The sequence below is a fragment of the Lontra canadensis genome, unplaced genomic scaffold (genome assembly GCF_010015895.1).
Source record: "Lontra canadensis isolate GAN:19392208 unplaced genomic scaffold, GSC_riverotter_1.0 scaffold24, whole genome shotgun sequence".
In the NCBI taxonomy this organism is placed as follows: Eukaryota; Metazoa; Chordata; class Mammalia; order Carnivora; family Mustelidae; genus Lontra; species Lontra canadensis.
In genome coordinates, this window is record NW_022631018.1 from 16404501 (window position 1) to 16425502 (window position 21002).

The following is a 21002-nucleotide window of genomic DNA, read 5'->3' on the forward strand; positions in this document are numbered from 1 at the left end:
ATATATATATATATATATATATATATCACACACACATATATATGTATATACATGTACGTACATGTACGCATATATATGTGTATGTATGTGTGTATATATATGTGTGTATATACATATATATGTATACACACACAATGGAATATTATGCACCCATAAAAAATTAAATCTTGCCATTTACAATGACATGGATGCAACTGGAGGGTATTATGCTAAGTGAAATTAGTCAATCAGAGAAGGACAATTATTATATGATCTCACTGATAGGAGGAATTTGAGAAACAAGACAGAGGATCATAGGGGAAGGGAGGGAAAAATGAAACAAGACAAAACCAGAGAGGGAGACAAACCATAAGAGACTCTTCATCTCCAGGAAACAAACTGAGGGCTGCTGGGGGATGGGGGGATAGGGATGGGGGGATTGGGTGATGGACATTGAGGAGGGCATGTGCTATGGTGAGTGCTGTGAATTGTTTAAGACTGATGAATCACAGACCTGTACCCCTGAAACAAATAATACATTACATGTTAATAATAAAAAAAATTTTTTAATACAAAAATAAATAAATAAATAAAAAGTACCCAGATGGCTCCAAGTTCCAGGTAGGAAGTCAATCGATATCAGCATTTGAGCAAATAGAATTCTCAGTTTTGCAGGAGACAGTACGGAAGCACAGCTCAGGTGTCCTTTTTGCTAGTTCGAAGCTATCCACTGGGGCCCTCTGCTCCCTGTCCAGTCAACACATTCTCCATGCAGTCTGTCCTACATGTAATTTATAGTCACATCTATAGGTACATGCCATCCCATAGGACATCTGCTCTTATGGAAGTGGCAAATTTTGCTACTCTCACTTGTAATAACACAATATTACACTGTTTACCATAAATAATTTCCAAAGGATGCTAAAAACGAATTTCCCGAGGAAAAACTTGAGAACCTTTATACCAGATAAACTCCTTCACAAAAGACAGCTAAAGCTTTATGTTTTGAAAGGAAATGTTTTAACCAATGTTTTTAAAGAGCAGAAAACATATTTCCTATGATGAACTATAGCCTCAAAGATCTCAAATTTCTCTTTCAACAATTTAAATTTCAGATGAGTCGCTGTGCGTGTGACATGTCTGGAATAATTTATAACTAGTATTAATAATGCATTAGAGTATTAATTTTCTTTAACTATGTTATTTAAAGGACTTGCTCCATGCTTTAAGTGATTCATTTATTAAACTACACTTTTTTCCCCAGATTACATAAGGAACATGTATAACATTCGGAGGAGATAAAAAGCAGATAGAAGAAAATAAAAACCTGCAAGGTGTCAACCTATTTTTTAATCTACCCTGGAGCATTTTAAAAATACTTTTGAGCCTTGGTGGCTCCATTGGCTAAGTGACTGCCTTTGGCTCAGGTCATGATCTCTGGGTCCTGAGATGGAGCCCCGCATCAGGCTCCCTGCTCAGCAGGGAGCTTGCTTCTCCCCCCTGCTCATGGTGTCTCACTCTCTGTCTAGCTCTCTCTCTGTCTCAAATGAATAAATAAAATCTTTAAAAAATATACTTTTGAGGGGCGCCTGGGTGGCTCAGTCACTAAGCGTCTGCCTTCGGCTTAGGTCATGATCCCAGGGTCCTGGGATCGAGCCCCACATCCGGCTCCCTGCTCAGCGGGGAGCCTGCTTCTCCCTCTCTCTCCTTCTGCCTGCTGCTCTGCCTACTTGTGCTCACTCTCTGTCAAATAAATAAATAAAATCTTAAAAAAAAAACTTTAAAAAAATATACTTTTGAAGTTAGCAGATACAGTTTTAGATTTATAATAATTCACTTAAAATCACTTTGGGGAGAACAGAGTTGTAGGCACCCATGTGGTGTTTCGTGCCTCTTTTAAAAATTAATTTGAGTATGCTCCTAAGAAAAAATGTGTTTATGAATTGCCCACTGGAAATATAGACTAAGATTGTCTTGTAGGAAAAGTGGATTGTATCTCTACCAAAATTAGCACTGACTAGTTTTATAAACTTAATACCATCACATTTCCTTGGATCTCTTTACATCTAATTTTTCTCCTTATAAATTAAAAAGAAAGGTCTAGGTGATGTTTTAGTTGAGCTACAAGGTTTCATTATTCTATAAACGTTCATTTTCCCAAGTGCATTTGAATATGAAATCTAGAAAAAGAAAGTACGCCTTTTTATGGCATTGCTACAACAAAGAGATTTGTATTCAGAATCAGTTTTGGGGCGCCTGGGTGGCTCGGTTGTTTAAGTGTCCTGGGTCATGATCCTGGCATCCTGGGATTGAACCCCACATTGGGCTCTCTGCTCAGCAGAGAATCTGCTTCTCCTTCTCCCTCTGCCCCTCTCCCCACCCCGCTTGTGCTCGCGCTCTCTCTAATGAATAAAAGCTTTAAAAAAAGAATCAGTTTTTTACATTCGTGCTTGACTTTAAAAGAATAAACCCAGTTCTTTTTACCTGATAAGGTTAACAATGACTGATTTTTTTAAAAAATGGTAGTCTGTACTGAGACAAAGTTAGTCTTCCAGCCCTGAATTTCCATTTTACAGGTGATGGATTGAAGGTTAGAAAGGTTAGGTCACACCGCTTGGAATAGAAATGCCTCTTAGGAGCATTGGCACAGATAGTTTGTGAGGAGAATGACAGAACAATAGGAGGAGATGCTTCCTGCAATATTTTCTTAAACCTCATTTTTCTTCATGTATATACAGTTTACAGAGGCTGCTCACAAGTGTTTCTATTAAACTTGCGTGTGATTTATGAAGAGAAGAACCCAGGTGATACAACAGAATAATGTCATATGAAACTACTGCAGACAGAAGGAGAAAGTCTCAGCTCCAGGACCAAAACCTACTTTCCCTGTGGCTTTTGGTAAGTCAATTAACCTTTATGTGTTTCATTTCCCTCATCTTTATTATTGCAAAACATCGCCCGCCTCAGTCTACGTGGTGGGGAGGGGCTGTTGAGGAGAGTAGATGAGAACATAGGAGGTGTCCGAAAAAAGACAAATGCAAGATAATTATGATGTTCTAACCAGAAAGGGAAGGAGAAGGAGAAAGAGGGAGTAGATGTGGAAAAGAATGGGGCTCTAATTCCTCACCTACACAATGAAGCAATCTGGGTTTTCTTTACTTATTCCTTCATCCATTTATTTTATGGACAAAGAAGTGTTCTGTTTACATACAACAAAACATTTGTAACAAAATTCTCTCTCTTCAAAACTGAGAACATGGAGGCCAGGTTCTCACGTAAGTGGATTGACCGTGTCTCATTTGTTGGCCTCCTGGGACATTTATAGAGCATTGATTTTCTGAATCCAAGTGTGTAATATAGTATCAACAGACTTCTGTTATTTCTTGAAATGCATAAATTATTTGATGTTGATATGAATTACTCATTATATACTCATTTTCATATTTTTGGTGATCCAGAAATATTACATTAGAAATTCAAGTACATGAACCATCGCACGTGAGAAATGTTCATTAAAAAATTGAGAACAGTGAGGATATGTGATTCTCAAAATTATTGCTACTCCAAGTTTAGTGACAGAGAATTCAAGTTATGAGTAGGTGGGACAGTATCCAAAGGATTTACACAGTGTGATTGAAAAAACATGTTTATTTTGTACACCTACAACCTTTAGGAAAAAAGACAGCTATTTCTGTATTCCTACAAAATTACTCACTGTCTTATCGTTAATTTGATTTCTTAAAACTCTGTCTTACTGTTCATTGGATTTTTTAAGCTAATCTTTGGATGATTAAGGGCGTTTGTTAATATATATGTCATATATGGGGCACCTGGGTGGCTTAGTTGGTTAAGCAACTGCCTTTGGCTCAGGTCATGATCCCGGAGTCCCGGAGTATATGTTTGTATATAAATATATAAATACACACACACACACTCACACACACACTAAAAGAAGGAGCACAGGCCAGGCCTAACTCTCCCCTTGTCTCCCTGTTTCGATGTGAAACTACAAAGTACTAGAATTTTAAATTCTCACTTGGACTTCCAGGACATTACTAAGGCATGTTTGTCAAAATTTGAGGATAGAACCTACTTAATTTAATAATTGCTAAACTTAGAATTTAAAAACTTTTACATATTTGATGTATGGGCCTCTATTTATAATTTTGCTCAAATAAAAAGGGATGTTTTGCACATCTGACTTATCTGTAGAACCAGTTGAGAGTAAAGAATGTGAAATCACATTCTTCAGAATAAGCATTTCTGATCATGGTGGCTAATTGTTATCATTTTTTTTGATTTTCTGGTGTTTAAACACACTATATTAAACTTTTTTCTCTTATGCTTGTGTTCTTAGAGAACAATGCCAAATGTCTTCTCATTCTTTCTGGAACTATTCCTAAAGAACAAAGTTGGACTCTTTCTGTGGGACGTGGTCTGTCCATCTTTCATTCATTTGCCAGCAAAAACCCATCTTTGCTGATCAGGGCAAATTCCTTCTATGTCTATTTTGACGTTTTCTCTGCTGTCCAATAAAAACATAATGAGAGCCATATATGTAACTTTAAATTTTTCTAGTAGCCACATTAAAAATGTAAAAAGAGTGAATTGATTTAATTGTATTTATTAAAAAGATGTTATTTATTTATTTGAGAGAGAGAGAACACAAGCTGGGGGAGCAGCAGGCAGAGAGAGAAGGGGAGCAGGCTCCCCGCTGAGCAGAGAGCCCGATGCGGGGCTTTATCCCAGGACCCTGAGATCATGACCTGAGCTGAAGGCAGAGGCTTAACCAACTGAGCCACCCAGGCACCCTTTAATAATACATTTTTAACCTGATGTGTCCAAAATATAATTTCCACACGTAACCAATATAAAAAGTTCCTAGTGAGCCATTTTACACCACCTTCATGTATTACATTTTTGAAATCCAGTGTGTATTCAATAATTATAGCACATCTCTGTCGAGACTAGTTACATTTCCAGTCCTCAGTAGCCTCCTGGGGGTAGGGGCAAGTGTTTTGGGCAGTGCGGCAGTCTAGAGTTTCTAAGGGTTCCATCTCCGATGAGGGTCTTTCCTAGCAAAGCTTCTTTGAGATTTCGTGCTGCTGTACCATCACGAAGGATAAATCCAACATTTCCCCGTCATTCTCTGGCCATCTTACCAATACAGCTGTCTTGTTTTACCTGTGCCTTCTAATCAGGGGGCCTCTTCAGGTCCTGGCCCAACTTTTCCTCAGGGGTTCTACCTTTGGTAATACCCAGCAGTTACTCTCAAGTTCTACGTAGTGGATTCTGACAAAATGACTAACATTCCCTCTAATTTTAGCAACACAAACGTTAACTCGTGATCGTTCCAGAAAAACAGGTCATCGCTATACAGAATTCAGGTAACTGCACGGCAACTCTCAGAAACCTGCTGCTGAAAACCCAAGACACACTGGAAAATTGACCATTGAATATAGGGCTCTAAAGGCAAGCTCAACCGAAACAGGCTATAAAAAAAGAATGGAAAAGAAAAAAGGAAAGAAGGAAGGAAGAGAAGGAGGCAGAGAAAGAAAAAGAAGCAAGCTTGGCATTCATGATTCATTGTCTTTGGTATATAAATCTTGTTTGTTTGTTTGTTTGTTTGTTTTTGTCTTTTCATTGCTTACAATCTCCAGTAAAGTGTTGAAGAGCAGTAAAGATAATAGTCATTCTTTTCTTGCTCTTAACTTTAATGAGAGTGTTCCTAGTATTTTTAAAAAAGATTTTATTTATTTATTTGACAGAGATCATAAGTAGGCAGAGAGGCAGGTAGAGAGGGAGGAGAAAGCAGGCTCCCTGCTGAGCAGAGCCCGACGCAGGGCTCGATCCCAGGACCCTGAGATCATGACCCGAGCTGAAGGCAGAGGCTTTAACCTACTGAGCCACCCAGGTGCTGGAGTGTTCCTAGTACTTTATCATTAAATGTGACCCTTGATTAAAGAGGTTTCTAGAAACTTCTGGTTAGAAAAGCACATCCTAGGGGCATCTGGGTCAGACACAGAAAGACATAATATCACTTATATGAGGAATCAAAAGAAGCTGAACTCATAGAAACAGAGACTAGAATGGTGCTTATCCGGGAAAAGGGGACATGTTATTAAAAGAGTTCAAACATCCAATTATAAGATGGATGTGTTCTGGGGATCTAATGTACAGAATGGCAATTATGGTTAAGAATGCCTCATGGTGTACTTCAAAGTTGCCAATGGAGTAGATCTTTAATGTTCTCCCCACAAAGAAGAAACGGTAATCATATGACACGAAGGAGGTGACGGCTAACCCTATGGAGGTGGCCATTTTGACATAGAGAAATGTACAATTTAATACGTTGTGTACCTAAACTTACACAATGTTCTACGTCAATACCAAGGGGAAAGTTGCTAAATTAGTGGTCATTTTTTACAGCAGCTCCAGAAAATGAACACAACCTTTTACCAAGTTCAGGAAATTGTCCATCATTCTTATTCTGCTAAGATTTTTTTTTCTTTGTAAAAATGGGAATGGCTACTGGATTTCTATCAAAAAAATTTTTTATGTTAGTTTAAGATCAGGAGTCAGCAAGCTTTTCCTGAAAAGGGCCCGGTAGTAAATATTGTTGACTTACAGAGCATTCAGTCTCTGTCACATTATTTATTTCTGTTCTTGTAACACAGACAGAGCCACAAAGTATACAGATGGGTGAGTGTTCTGTGTCTCGATAAATCTTGTTTGCAGAACACGTGGCTGTTCAGTTTGGCCTGTGGGCCTTAGCGTGCTGACTTCTAATTAAAATTATTGTATTGTTTTTTTCTCTTCTAACATATTGAATGAAATATGTTCCTGGACTTTCTAATATTAAATTGCCCTTACTTTTCTGGGATGAGTTCTACTCAGAAATGATTTTTAATGCACTGCTGGACTTGACTTGTTAAAATTTTATTTAGGATTTCAGCATCAATATTGGCCTATCATTCCCCAGCATTTTTTCTGTTCAGTTCATGTTATTACAGCCTCATAAAATGAGTGGGTTAACTTATCAGCTTTTCTTAAGTTGTACAAAACTACATATAATGCAGGAATTATGTATTCTTTAAAGGCTTAATAGGCTTTTTGTTTACAATTTTTTTCCCAAAATTAATTCTTTTTTATTTGGTCAGTTCTTAGGGATTTGAGCAATCTTTTATTATTGATTCCTAGTTTTCTTATATTGGAGTTTACTGAAATGCCCTTTTTACTTTTATGCATGCACAGCTTTGTGATGTGCATATAGTTGGGAAGATGTGTCTTTCCCATATCTTGGGTTCAAAGTTCTATTTATACGTATCTACCAGCTTGTTAAAAATGATAGGCAAATCCTTTCAATCTTTGCTTTTCTTTTTGTCTACTGTATCTACTGATTTTTTTTTGAGCAGGGGTGAGGCAGAGGGAGAGGAAGGAAGAGAATCTCAAGCGGGCTCCATGCTCAGTGCAGAGCCCGACACAGGGTTCGATCTCACAACCCTGAGGACCATGACCTCAGCCGAAATCAAGAGTCAGACACTTAACTGACTGAGGCACCCAGGTGTCCCTCTATCTACTGATTTTTGAGAAAGAGCCTGATAATTTTTAATATTACTTCCATTGCTTATAAGCATGTGTGCAATTTTTAAAATTGTAAGTTACCTCGAATCCTTTTAGAATAAGAAGAATCTGGTTTACAAACAAACCTACAGAGTGCAGTCTTCTGTGAGTTTCAACAATGATCAGAGGCATTCCTTTCTCCTTTTCCATAGATCCATAGATATAGATATGTATAGTCCATAGATCACTTAACCAAACATGCCTCTCTATGTTCATCCAAGAACGCCAGACAATGGTGGAAGGGACACAGAACTGCACAGACAGGGAAGCGACTCACGAAATGGTAGAGGTGGTCAACCGTAGTCTTTTTCTTCTCTCACATGAGATTTGTATGCTTTGAAACTATTTGAAAAGGAAGATCTCTCCTTGAGAATGTAATGAAGGCATTTAACATATTGGTTGTTGTTAATGGCATGTATATTTCTTCCATTTGGCAGCCCCGTCTAAGAGTATTCAAGAGTTAGCCATGAATAATATAGTTAAACTTCTGTCTGTCTCACTCACGTTCAGTTAGGGACGGTGGTCACATCTTTAATGGCATTCACACATGCCACATACACGCCATGGGCTTAACCCCTGTGGGAATCACACTTGGATAAATTATTTATTCTGAACAAGGAGAAACAATACCTGGATTTCTTATGATAAACATGAAAAGTGCTACCTCACACCAGTCGATAGGTACATCGGGGTTGTTGCAGAGTTTCCTGTAAAAGCTTTTCACATCTTGACTCTTCACTTCTGGACCAAAGAGTTCCTGCACAGCCTCATAAAACTTGTCATAATCGATTACATCTGCATTGTAACAAATTGCAAGAACATTGTTACCAAACTCCAAGGACTCAGCTCCTTTTCCTATCTTCTAATCAGTTTCCTCATTTCAACCTATTAAAACCAGATAATGCCTCATTTTAAGGTTCTTTACATTAGAAACATAACTCAGTCCTTGACTAAAATATTACTTAGTATAAAATTTGGTCTTCAGTCCTTCCTCCACAGCTTACATTTCAACAAGGAGTTTTGTTCAGGAATACAAAGATAAGAAAGTGGATTAGTTCTTTCCTATTATGAAAAGTTTTACCAATCAGGAGTGTCTGCGAGAGCTCATCTCAGGTAGAAGAGACAGGAGCAAAGAGCAATTCTTAATCGGTTCCTTGATGGTATGTGGACACACACACACACACCATGCTTGAGTTCGATTCCGCCAAATTTAGTGATTCACTTGGGAGCTACTATTGAGTCCAAAGATAAGAAGGAGTTTGACACGAAAAGGCATCGTTATTGTTAAGTGTGAGAACTGAGGCAGACACTGGGCTTCAAACTAAATAAACAAGTTCCCTTCCTCGGGGAGTTTACGTTCTAGTGGGAGAAACATAAAATCCACATGTAAAGAAACAAGATATTTACCGATTGCGACAGGCAAGACTAATTACTGGAGTTAGGCATTGGATGAGCAGTTATCTGTGTGTAAGGGGACTCTCCAGGATGCTAGAAATGTTCTTTGCCTGGATCTGGCTGGTAGCTGCAGATATGTTTACAACATCCACATCTACTGTGCTATACACTTAAGATTAGCGTGCTCCGGAGGCTCTCCTGTATGTCACACCTTAGTAGCAAAGTAAATGTACAAAGGTGTAAAGTACAAAGGTACAGAGGGAGCTAAATACTAGGAAGGAAACCAATACGGTGCTGTGATAGAATTACCTAACAATGGTGGTAGCAGCGATGGGCCTCAGGAAAGCCTCTCTAAGGACATGGGTAAAAAATTAAGCCAAGACCCGATAAGCAAAAAGGAGTCAGCCATGTGTAAAGCTAGACAAGAGCATTTCAGGCAGAAGCCAACAAACAAAAAGACTTTGAGTCTGGACAGAGTTTGGCATATTCTGGGAGGGTCACTGGGTAGGGAGTATAGTGAGGAGAGGGAAAGCACTGTCACATGAGATTATCAAGAAGGAGGGTCAGGCTGGAGTCAGCAGTTTGTATTGTATTCTCAGCATGCTGGTAAGGTTTGCTTTTCTCAAAGCATAGTGGCTGCTGGGAGAGGTAAGAGCGACAGCTATGAGCCCAGAGAGAGGCTAGTGCATTAGTCCAGGTTTCAGATAGTGGAGGCGTGGCCAGAATGATGCAACTGATTTTCTCAACTTAGTTATTAATGAAAACCCCTTTCTTGGGACGCCTAGGGGGCTCAGTCGGTTAAGCCGCTGCCTTCTGCTCAGGTCATGATCCCAGGGACCTGGGATCGAGTACCACATTGGGCTCCTTGCTCGGCAGGGAGCCTGCCTCTCTCTCCACCTCTGCCTGCCACTCTGCCTACTTGTGCGCACTCTCTCTCTCTCTGACAAATAAATAAATAAAATCTTAAAAAAAAATCCCTTTCTTTCCTGGAAATGTCCTTCATTGATAAGTGATATAGGCACTGAGAGGTAGGACTGGAGATGGTGAGATACAGTTGGAAGTAGAATGGCAAAGACTTCTAATGGACTGGAAGTTGTTGGGGGGCAGGAGTGATGAGTTAAGGACAGGCAGGATTCCAGACCAGTGGTTCTCATCCAGGGGAGGTTTCCACTCTGTCTCCTACAGGGACATTGGCAACATCGTCTACAGACAATTTTGCTTGTTAGAATTAGGGATGGGAATGCTACAGCACTTAGTAGAGATCAGAGATATGCCTAACCATCCTTCAATGCACAGGATATCCCCTCCCTCAGCCCACATTCATATACACAGAACAAGGACGTTAGTAGTGCCAAACTTGAGAAATCCTGTTCTAGATTCACGCTTAGGTCTCAGGTTTTCAAACTCAGCAGATTCTGGTGCTATTTACCAAAGCAGGGGCAATTGAGAAGGGACCATGATTCCTGGGGAAAATAAAGCATTCCCTCTGGGTCATACGACAGTTAAAATTCTTATGAGATATCTAAATAGATTAGCCTCTTTAAATTCACACCATGGTGAGTGTAATGTGTCTCCATGTAAATGTATCTCATTGTAGATGTGGCTAGAGGAGGATGATGAAACTTTTCTTTCCTAGGGTGATTTTAATTCTATCAGGTCATTGACAAGAAGATTAAAGAGCGCAGATGAATTCCTTGACATCAAAACATTCTGATTCTTAGCTTCCTGCCTATAGTGAGAAGCAGATCTTATTTTCCAGTATTAAGAACGAATATGAAGGTGTGCCAGCCTTAACAGTCTGAAAAGTTAAGATTATATTTCTCCTTCACAGTCTTTCAGATCAGTCCCTCTGTCAGATTAGGAAATCTAGCAGTAATTAGTTCTTATTGAATCTATATTATATATAATAGACATATAATATACCTACTATACATTGGGCTGTAGTATATTATAGTATAGTATTCTATAAAATATATATTACTATATATCTATTGAAATATATTCGTTCTGTATCAACATATGTATACATATACCAACACGTATATACACATATGTACTACAGAGGAGGAAAGTTTTTCAATGTGGCTTTGTGACTGCAAGCTTGAAGTGAAAGCAAGATTACCTTGTTTGCTTAGCACACATTTTTTTTAAATAGGCTCCATGCCCAGGTTGAATTCATGACCCTGAGATCAAGACCTGACCTGAGATCAAGAGTCGGCTGCTTAAACGACTGAGCCACCCAGGCACCCCTGCTTAGCACACATTTAAGGAGCACTTCCTGGACACAAGACTGGGCTAGTCCTAGGGTTACAAAGCCTTCCAAGCACTCACAGGGCAAGTGCTGTGGAGAGAAGGGGCAGGAGCACACATCAATTTCTGCAGGTCAAGGGAAATCCTCGAGATGGCAAGAAAGTGCATTAACCGTGCTAAGGGTGGCTTTGTTTGGGGAAAGGTTTTACAGAAAGGTGAGATTTGATTTGGTCTTAAAAAATGAGCAAGATTTATGGGGACAACAAAAGGGAGGAAAGACATTCTACACTGAAGGAATGATACATACAAAATCAGGGTCATTACGAGTATGAGGTGCTTGGGAATGCTGAAAAGTTCATTTAGGATGGAAAGTTCATAGAGGGAAAGTTCCAGGAGCTGATACGATAAAGGTAGATTGAGGCATGGCTGGGAATAGCCCCAAATGCCAAGTTCACATATATGGACTTTAGAGCAGAGTTAATAAGCCAGGGATGTGGCATTTTAAAAAAAAAAATTAAGGAATAACTCTTGGCAAGAAGATGATTATATTGAACCCCTGTTGTAATAACCCAAGAGTAAGATCCCATGAATTAGTCAAAGGTTATAGCAAGATATCTAGTTTAGGAGACTAGGTGGGTGGCATCAGTGCTTTAAGACTGAGAGAGAACACAGGAAGACTTCAAAAAAAAAAAAAAAGAGAGAGAGAGAGAGAGAGAGAGACAAAGAAAGAATGAGAAAGAAAAAAATAAGAGAGAGGTGTGATGAGAGACACAGAAGGAGATAGTTTCTGGAAGCAGAGGCGTGAGCTAATGCAATGAAGGGTCCAGGTATGCTGGAAAATGAAAACAATTGAATTTGGCAGTCATATTAGGTGCTGGGATACCTCAGTAGGAGCATTTTCAGCGAAGTGATGAGAGAAGTCAGACTTGAATAGATTGAAAATTAAGTGGTGATGCTGTGGGGAAATTTAGTGGAGAAGCAAAGAAAGGCATACAGTGATACCTTATAGGGAAAAGAAAGTCAAAGTCAGGATGTTTGGGAATATATTTAGTTTGAGAGAACAAAGCCAGTGTAAAGGAGATTTTGAAGTTGTTGCAGCAAAGTGATAGCCTTGGACGGGAGGACAGATGGACAAAATGACAGGTGTTGCTTTGGGGAAATTCAGAAGTGGAGGAAAGAGAGGTTGAGGGAATTCTTGTCTTTTGGTCTTGTTTTTCCTTATGATGCTGGAACCATAGCTGAAAGGAGCTGAGATCCAGAGAGGAGTCAACAGAAGTGGTAAAGGTTTGGGAAATCAATTACAGAGATGGGTAAACAGGCTGACTGGGGAAAAATAAAAGTTCTGTGTAATGGTTTAGAAAGCCCAGCCAAGTTCACACTCATCTAAAAAGTCCATCTTGAAGCTCTGAGGCTTAGCTCTAACACATAGAGCTTGAGTGACTCAGGCAGATGATTTTCCTGTACCTGCCATCCTTTAACAAATAGGATTGGGGGGTAATAGCAATAATAGTAATATTTGCCTATTAGAATTGTCAAGAGAATCAATTAATTTATATTTATTAAGGTGATTTATAAGTTCTCTTTTTCAAAGGTGATTTATAAATTCTTGACCACTATTCAAATAATACCAGCTTGTGTTTGATCATCCGAAGTCAACAATTCAATTCTTTTGTGGCTGTACAGCCTGGGACAGTCAGAAACTGGCTATGCGAACCCCATCACGGTTATAGGGGCTCTGCTCTTTTCCTTGTAACAGCAGGCTTTGTTCTGTTAGTGTTTTACTGTGCTGGTAAGCCTTATCTGTCACTGCTATCCTCAGTGCCATCCACAATGCCCTGAAGCTGTCCCCTAGAGCGCTGACCCACCATTCTGTGTCATTTTTTCTGCTGTTAATATACTTGGCAGACTACTGCCTACCTCATTCCGCTTACCTTGGCATGCTTGAATCATTTCAGCCGAGAGATATGGGGAGAGGCAGTGAAGCAAAGTTGCAGAAAAAACACTTTGCTCTGCTTATGAAACTCTTTATGGTCTCACCATACCCTTAAGTATAGAGAGAGCAGGGTGGTTTCCATGGCTTGCTAATGGTCACTGTGTACTCCTGAGAGTCCCAGGTCAACCAACAAGCCATTGGGTGTAGATCCCACGGAAGAGCCGTTCGAGATCACTTCATCCAATCTCTTAATTTTACATTTGAGACAACTAAGTTTCAGAGAAGTGAAGGAAGCTTCCCCCAGGACCACTTAGGCCTTTAGCGAGTCATTTGATGTCTTGGCTCTTAAGCTATGGTGCTTCTCTTTGATGGCTTGAAACATTTCACAGTTCTCATCAACACACCTGACTCTACTGCTTATAATCACTGACCTTACCTTCTTTCTGGATAAGCAGTCCTCCTCTTTCATCTCTTTTCTGGGCTGCTGCTTGCTCAACCAAGTTTTTAAACCCCTTCAAGGCTGTCCTAAAATTACTAATCTGAAGTTCAGTGTTTAAATGCTTTTGCTCCTTGGTATCCATAGTGACATAGGGAATCTCTTATTTCTGTGCAGAAAGAAAGAGCACAAATTTGTCAACTTGAAACAACTTCCAGTTGTCACACTGCCTCCCTGCCTCAAGTTTTGTCCTGGGTTGCATCCCTTTGATCTTAAAATCTCATATTGTGGGTAGGAGTCAGAGTCGCCACTGGGACCTTAGCCTGGCTTCGTCTAATGCATTTCATATAGAGAAGCATTTCAGTAAAAATCCTGACCTCATAATGTTACCAGTGTCTTTCATATGGTCCTCATTGCATCATAATATCTCTGTAACCTCCACTTGCTTTATAAGGAGGGCACTCAGCTTTCTTTCCTCACAAACTGTGTGAGTATGTGTATGAGTGTGTATGTGTGTGTGACTGAGTGAATGAGTGTGTGTGCGGGGGCACCCCCTGAGAGGGAAGTAGGATGGATTTCCTTCCCTAGGGAAGGAAATTGGGCATTACTTTCTCTCCCCTCTACCTCCTCACACCTCAAACCATTTACCTTCCTCAAGATGCTGTGGAGAGTGAGCTTGACATTCATCCTAAAAACACTTCTAAAGATGAAAGTGTCCTTCAGCATTTGTCATTTATGTTCCTGAAAAAGATATTTTTAGAGGTCGGAGGAAATAAAAACTTCTCTTCTTCCTTTATCCATTGACGTTCAATTAAAGTAAGTGAGGCAGAGATGGGCAAGGAGTAGTTTTTGACTGAGAAGAAAGTTCTTCAAGATGTCATTAGTTGAATACGGCAGAGGGAATATAGTCAATGGTATTGCAGTGATGTAGGATGGTGACAGATGGTCCTACATTTATGGTGAGCACTGAATGATGTATAGAATTGTGCAGTCATCATGATGTACACCTGTAGCTAATATAACACTGTATGTCAAATATACTTCAATAATAAAAACTAAAAAAGAAAACAACAACGCACTGACCAGTACTTCTCCAACTATCAAAGCCATGAGAAATGCAGAATGTTTGAGAAACTATCACAGCCAAGAGAAGCCTAAGGAGACTGAATGACTTGATGTAATGTGGTATCCTGGTTGAGATGCTGGAACAGAAAAAGACATAAGGTAGAGAATAAAGCAGTCTGATTAACTATAGGCTTTAAACTAATAGCAAAGTATCAATATTGGTTCATGAGTTGTAACAATAGGCCAAACTCCTGTAAGATGTTAATAAGAAGAGAAACTGGGTGAGAAGGTATTACATGAGAACTGCCTTCACTATATTCTGTTTTTCTATAATTCTAAAACTGTTCTAATGGGGCATCTTCCTGGCTCCGTTGGAAGAGCATGTGACTCTTGATCTCTGGGTCATGAGTTTGAGCCCCATATCCGACATACAGATTACAAAAAGTAATAAAAAAAACTATTAAAAAATAGGTGAAATGGTTTCCCTGAGCTGGTATAAAAAGATGATACAAAAGAAGGCAACTTGATAGCACTCCTGTCTCTTGGGTCACATTCCTGCAGCCTGGAAAGATGCCATCTGTGCAGCAGGACACCCCTGTCACAGCGCTACCTCCTTTGCCATCATTTTGGGAATCCTTATCCTTTCTTTTATATCCTATGCCTTTCTTTAACATGGGTGATTCCCTCATTTTGGTGGCTTACATGCAGAAAGAGTGTCTGGAAGATAAATTTTTGACATACCCTGCATGTTTGAAGATATTCTTAATCTTTTCTCGCATTTGAGTGCTATTTGGTTGGGTTTATAGTTCTAGGTCAGAAATCACTTTCGTTGAATATCATGAAGATATTCTTCCGTTGTCTTTTTTCTTCTCATGTTGTTATAAAGTCTTTTTGAATCAACTTCTGCTGCTAATCATAAACTATTCTACCCCTGATCCTTTGTACATGACTTGTTTTTAATCTCCCCCCACCCCAACCACACACACACACACACTCAGGAAGCTTATAAAGGTTCTTTTTGTCCCCAAATTTCACTGAAACATATAAAAAATTAATTACAATGGTATTGTTGTGGATATCTGTCTATATCTATATCTACTGATCAATCGATCTATGTCTTCACCTGTTCTTGTGTCTTTTACCCTGAAAATGTCTGAGTAAGCATGGTCCAGATTCTTAGCTGGTCAGCTGGTATCATGTCCTTCTTGTGCCCTGCCACATGCATCAGCTGAGAATGCTTATTTCACCCCAGAGGAGTGATATCTTCATTGATTAATTCTTTTTTTTTTAAGATTTTATTTGTCAGAGAAAGAGAGAGAGCATGAGGAGGGGCGCGGCAGACAGAAGCAGGAGGAGAGGCAGGTTCCCTGCTGAGCAAGGAGCCTGACCCGGGACTGGATCCCAGCCTGAGCCAAAGGCAGATGCTTAACTGACTGAGCCACCCAGGCAACCCTTCTTTGATTAATTCTGATTTATCTTAATTATATACAAATCATAACTTCTCTAACCAGTTCTTTTAAGAAATTGAGTGTCCACTCTGTCCTAACTCCTTGGTGACTCACACTCTGCTTTTAAGAGCAAGGTTGTAAATGAGGTTTCATTTTTAAACAAATGTATGCATTTTGGGGAAGAGGAGTGCGGACACGTACACAGTTTATAGATTAAGCTGAGTCCTACATCTGAGGGGCTATATGCACTAGGAGAATTGATGTTTAGAACTGGACATGCCAGATTCTCTCTCTCTTTTTGTTTAATTCAGTTACATTCACTAAATCTTTATTTAAAATTCTTTATTTCTTAAAGCTTTTATTTATTTGTCAGAGAGAGAGCGAGCGCACACAAGCATGAGTGGGGGGAGGGGCAGAGGGGGAGGGGCAGAGGGAGAAGCAGGCTTCCCGGACCAAAAAGCCCCATGGGGGATTCGATCCCAGGAGTCTGGGATCATGACCTGAGCCAAACGCAGATGCTGAATCAACGGAGACACCTAGGCATCCCAAAGATGTTTCATAAGGCAGGAAAAGGTAGAGATATATTTGGCAAGACTTTTCAGTAAGGGTTTCCCACCAGGGACCGAGGTGAGAGAGCCAGCATCCCAGTCCTTGGAAGTTTACTCCATTGAGTAGGGGGTCTGGAAGTTCCCTGTCAGGTGACATGGGCATGATGCAGAAGGCTGGGGGTTATCAGGGATCCCATGCAAGAATGGCAGATAAAACCCATCTCCATTCCCCCTCACTTCCACCCCCTTGTACATTATAAAGGACTTGCTTGGAATACGGGGAGAGGGATGACTTAATGCTCCGGTGTAAGAGGATATTAAAAGGGATCCCCTGATGCCTTGGGTGGGGCCCCACAATACAGTTGAAGAACTCCCCCAATCTAAAGGACAGGGCTGCATAGTTGATGCAGGAGGGGGTACAGAGACATTGGAAAAACCAGTTCTGCAGGTAGTAGTTCAAACTACTAAAAAGAAGGCAATTTCTTAGGAGACTGAGGAGAGCACTCATGAGCACTTCCTTGGAATTTTGGGAGTAGTCAAGGGGCCCTGACTTTTCTCCACTTCCTTCCACCCAGTGGGCACCAGAGGGGAGAGACTGGGGCTGGCCTGTTCTCCACTGCAGTCCACATTCAGAATTTGGTGGGACAAGGATGCATACGTTTCCAGAAGGCCAGATGCCAAACAATCAGGGCACCCTACTGGAGAAGGCTGCCTGCAGGGTCTGGGGGCCCTAACCAGGGTCCCAGAGGGGGATGCAAGCAGCCAGCTGACATCAACGTGCGGACACAAGTCCCTTGACAGGAGCAATGATATTGCTCCTGTCAAGGGACTTGTGAGAGACAAATCTCCATGATCTCAGGTCCTCAAAAGAACCCACAAATCACCCTAGAAGAGAAAATGACAGCACTTAAAATCTGCTACAATCAGAGGGCGCCAACATCAGGTGACAACTTTACCAATCAGGGAGGATTTTTGCTTGAAATCCCAGAGGGGCCCAGAGCAGCACCTAAGGTAGTAGACTTAGGGAATGGGAGAAGCTAAATTTATTGTCCCCTCCATGCCTACCACCTGAAGTTCTCCAGGCCTGAAGCAGGCTCTGTTTTGGAGGGTTGACAAGTGAGTTTTCCATGAGTTTTAACATTTCAGTATTACAATATTCAGGACTTTATATTAATTGAAAGTGACCAGAAAGGCTTTGGGACCTGATAAAATGCCATCCAAAGACAGTTAAAGAACAGGAGCAGAGAAGACATTTGAAATGAGTAATGGGAGAGAGAATAAAGTCACTTTCTGCTTACACAAGTTGAGTATCTTGCTCAATAAATTGGTTACATCTGTTTTATTTTCCTACTCTGTTAGATGCAGGCACAATTTGCACATACTTATTGTGGTAAAATATATGTAGCATAAAAGTGTACAATTTTGTGGCATTAAGTACATTCAGTACATAAGTACATTAATGTTCATTAAGTACATTAAGTGCATTCCCAATGTTATGAACCATCACCACTGTCCATTTCCAGAACTTTTGCATCATCTCAAACCAAAGCTCTGTGATCCTAATCACTAACTCCCAGTTCCTCCCACCTCAGCCCCTGGCAGCCACAATTCTGTCTTCATGAATTTGCCTATGCTAGGTACCTCCTATAAGTGGGATCACATGATATTTGTCCTTTTGTGTCTGACTTATTTCACTTAACATAATGTTTTCAAGGTTTATGCATGTTATAACGTACTAGAATTTCATTCCTTTCTATGACTGAGTAATATTCCATTGTATGCCACGTTTTGTTTATTCCTTTATCTGATGATGGACATTTGGGTTATTTCTACCTTTTGGCTGCTATAAACATTGGTGTACAAATATCTATTCAAATCCCTGCTTTCAATTCTTTTGGTGATATATATTATCTATGTGTAATATATTATTACATATGTATTTAATTATAATACTTAATTATAATTATTACATAGTCATCATGTGGTGATTCTATGATATGATCATATCATATGATCATATGGTAACTCGTTTAACGTTTTGTTTAACGTTTTGAGGAGCTGCCACACTGATTCCATGGTGACTGCGCCATCTTGCATTCTCATCAGCAGTACATCAGGGTTATTTCTCCACACCCTTGACAACACTTATTATTTTCCATTTTTTGTTTTAGAGTTTAGTTTTTGAGAATAGCTATCCTAGTGGGTGTGAAGTGATATTTCATTGCAGCCTTGATTTGCATGTCCCTAATGACTAATGAGGTTGATTACCTTTTCATGTGCTTATAGGCCATTCGTATATCTTGGGAGAAACGTCTATGCAGGTCCTTTGCCCATTTTTGAATTGGGTCCTTGGGGATTTTTTTGTTGTCACTGTTGAGTTGTAGGAGTTCTTTTTATATTCTGGATATTAATCCTTTACAGATCTATGATTTGCAAATATTTTATGAGTTGTAACTTCACTCTCTTGATAGCATCCTTTGATGCACAATTTAAATTTTGTTGGAGTTTAAGTTATCCATGTTTTTCTTTTGTTACCTGTGCCTTTGGTGCTATATCCCAGAAATTATTTGCCAAATCCAATGCAATGAAGATCTTTTTCCTATGCTTTCTTCTAAGAGTTCAATAGTTTGAGTGCTTAAGCTTAGCTGTTTGATCCTTTCTGAGTTAATTTTTCTATACCGTGTTAAGAAAAAGGTCCAACTTCATTTTTTGCAGGAGGACATCCAGGTTTCCAAGCACCATTTTTTGGAAAGACGTTCCTTTCCCCAACAAATGGCCTATCATTGTTGACAATTTAAATCATATTTGTGGCAACAGTGCCTGTTTCTCTCAAGTATAATGAACATCCTTAACTGTTAACAGTATTGCAAAAATGACTCTATTGGGATTCTTACACATTTGCCAAGAGCCTCCTCCTCCTCTTTTTCGTTCCCTGCTGTTATTCCTCTCCCATACATGTTGGCCTGGACTTGACCCTGAGAGAGTAAAAGCCAAAGTCCTTTTATTAAAATGGCCGTGTCCTTGCATGGTCTGCCCATTCACAGCTCACCCACCTTTCTGCCTTCATTTCTTAATTCCCCTTTTGCTCCACCAACCATGCTGGTTTCCTTGTTTTGTTTTGTTTTTTTTTTCTCTAAGGAGCTAAGCACACTCCCAACTCAGTACATGTTCTCTGTGCCTGCAGAACTCAGCACAGCCATCCATAACCACCTATACAAAATAACCTTTTTCTTCTCTCCCCATACCCTTTCTTTGCCTTGTTTTTCTTTATGGCACATATCTGCACTTGACACACCGCACACGTACTTATTTGATTATTGTCTGCTGTCCCAGCACAACCAGAATATAAGCTTTGGGAGGGCAGGGAGTCAGCACCAATGAAAGAAAGAATGATTGAATGAATGAATGAAGAACATACAGTGATTCCTTCTTTATTCATTCAATGAATATTTACTGAGAACTTACTGTAGACTGGGAAGGAAGTGTGATGAAAACACAGGGAACGTTAAATATACAGAACTTGTTAAATGGTTCTGTACATCTATATCTATATACACATATATATATATGTATGTGTGTGTGTGTGTATGTATATATATATATAAAATTAGACAATTTTTTTAAAGGTGTGGATGGGTTAAGTAGTCTCATAGATGACAAATCCGGACTGGGATCTTTAAAGACAAATCAAGGTTTTGAGGGCAGAACATATCGCTCGGTGCACCGGGGCGGAGAGATCACCCGCCCTCTTTGATGCTACATGTCCAGGGAATTTAGGACGGGGGTTCAGTGAAGCTGGTCAGTCTCCGCCGGGCTTTTGAACCGAGGTGAAAGGGGTCAACACCCTCCTGGAGGACAACTCCTTTGCCCTTCCACACCGTGTTAGTCACCAGTTCCCAGAGCCTCCTCGGGTCTGGCCCGGACGTGTTCCTCCTTTGGGACCTCGTCAGGGGCTCTGCAGGGACAGCGGCGCGGCCCTCGCGTGATCACGGTCGCAGCCTATATTTGAATTGTTCTCTATTTTCACCGCTACTGGGGAAAGGCCAAGCGGAGAACGAGTGTGTGCTAAGTAGAGCAGCCGCCGCTCCACACCTGCTGCATTTAGGTTGCAGCTCCGAGGACACAGCCCGGACTGTCGCCGCCGGTGAGGGGCTTCGGCCGGCCCCAGTCACAGAACTGACCGCCGCTACTCTGGAGCCGCACGGGAGGGACGACGCCGGCGGGCCTGGGTCCAGCCTGGGGCCCCCGTTTCCGGCGTGAGAGGAGAGGGGCGCGCTGCGCGGGCGGCGGGTCGTTGCGGCTTCCCGGGCAGGTGAGAAACCCGA

General features: G+C 40.5%; 1 protein-coding gene across 2 annotated transcripts in view; it reads right to left on the reverse strand.

Annotated features, from left to right (window-relative positions):
- WDR64 (WD repeat domain 64) overlaps positions 1-13867 on the reverse strand; it is a 137587-nt gene extending 123720 nt beyond the window's left edge. For both annotated transcript variants that reach the window (XM_032862931.1, XM_032862930.1), the window contains exons 1-2: positions 13617-13867; positions 8267-8397 (exon numbers count right to left, since the gene is read on the reverse strand). In XM_032862931.1, coding sequence (XP_032718822.1) covers positions 8267-8397; positions 13617-13761 — 276 coding nt within the window. In that variant the 5' untranslated portion in view covers positions 13762-13867. The remainder of the gene's footprint in view (positions 1-8266; positions 8398-13616) is intronic.
- Positions 13868-21002: the final 7135 nt, after the last annotated feature.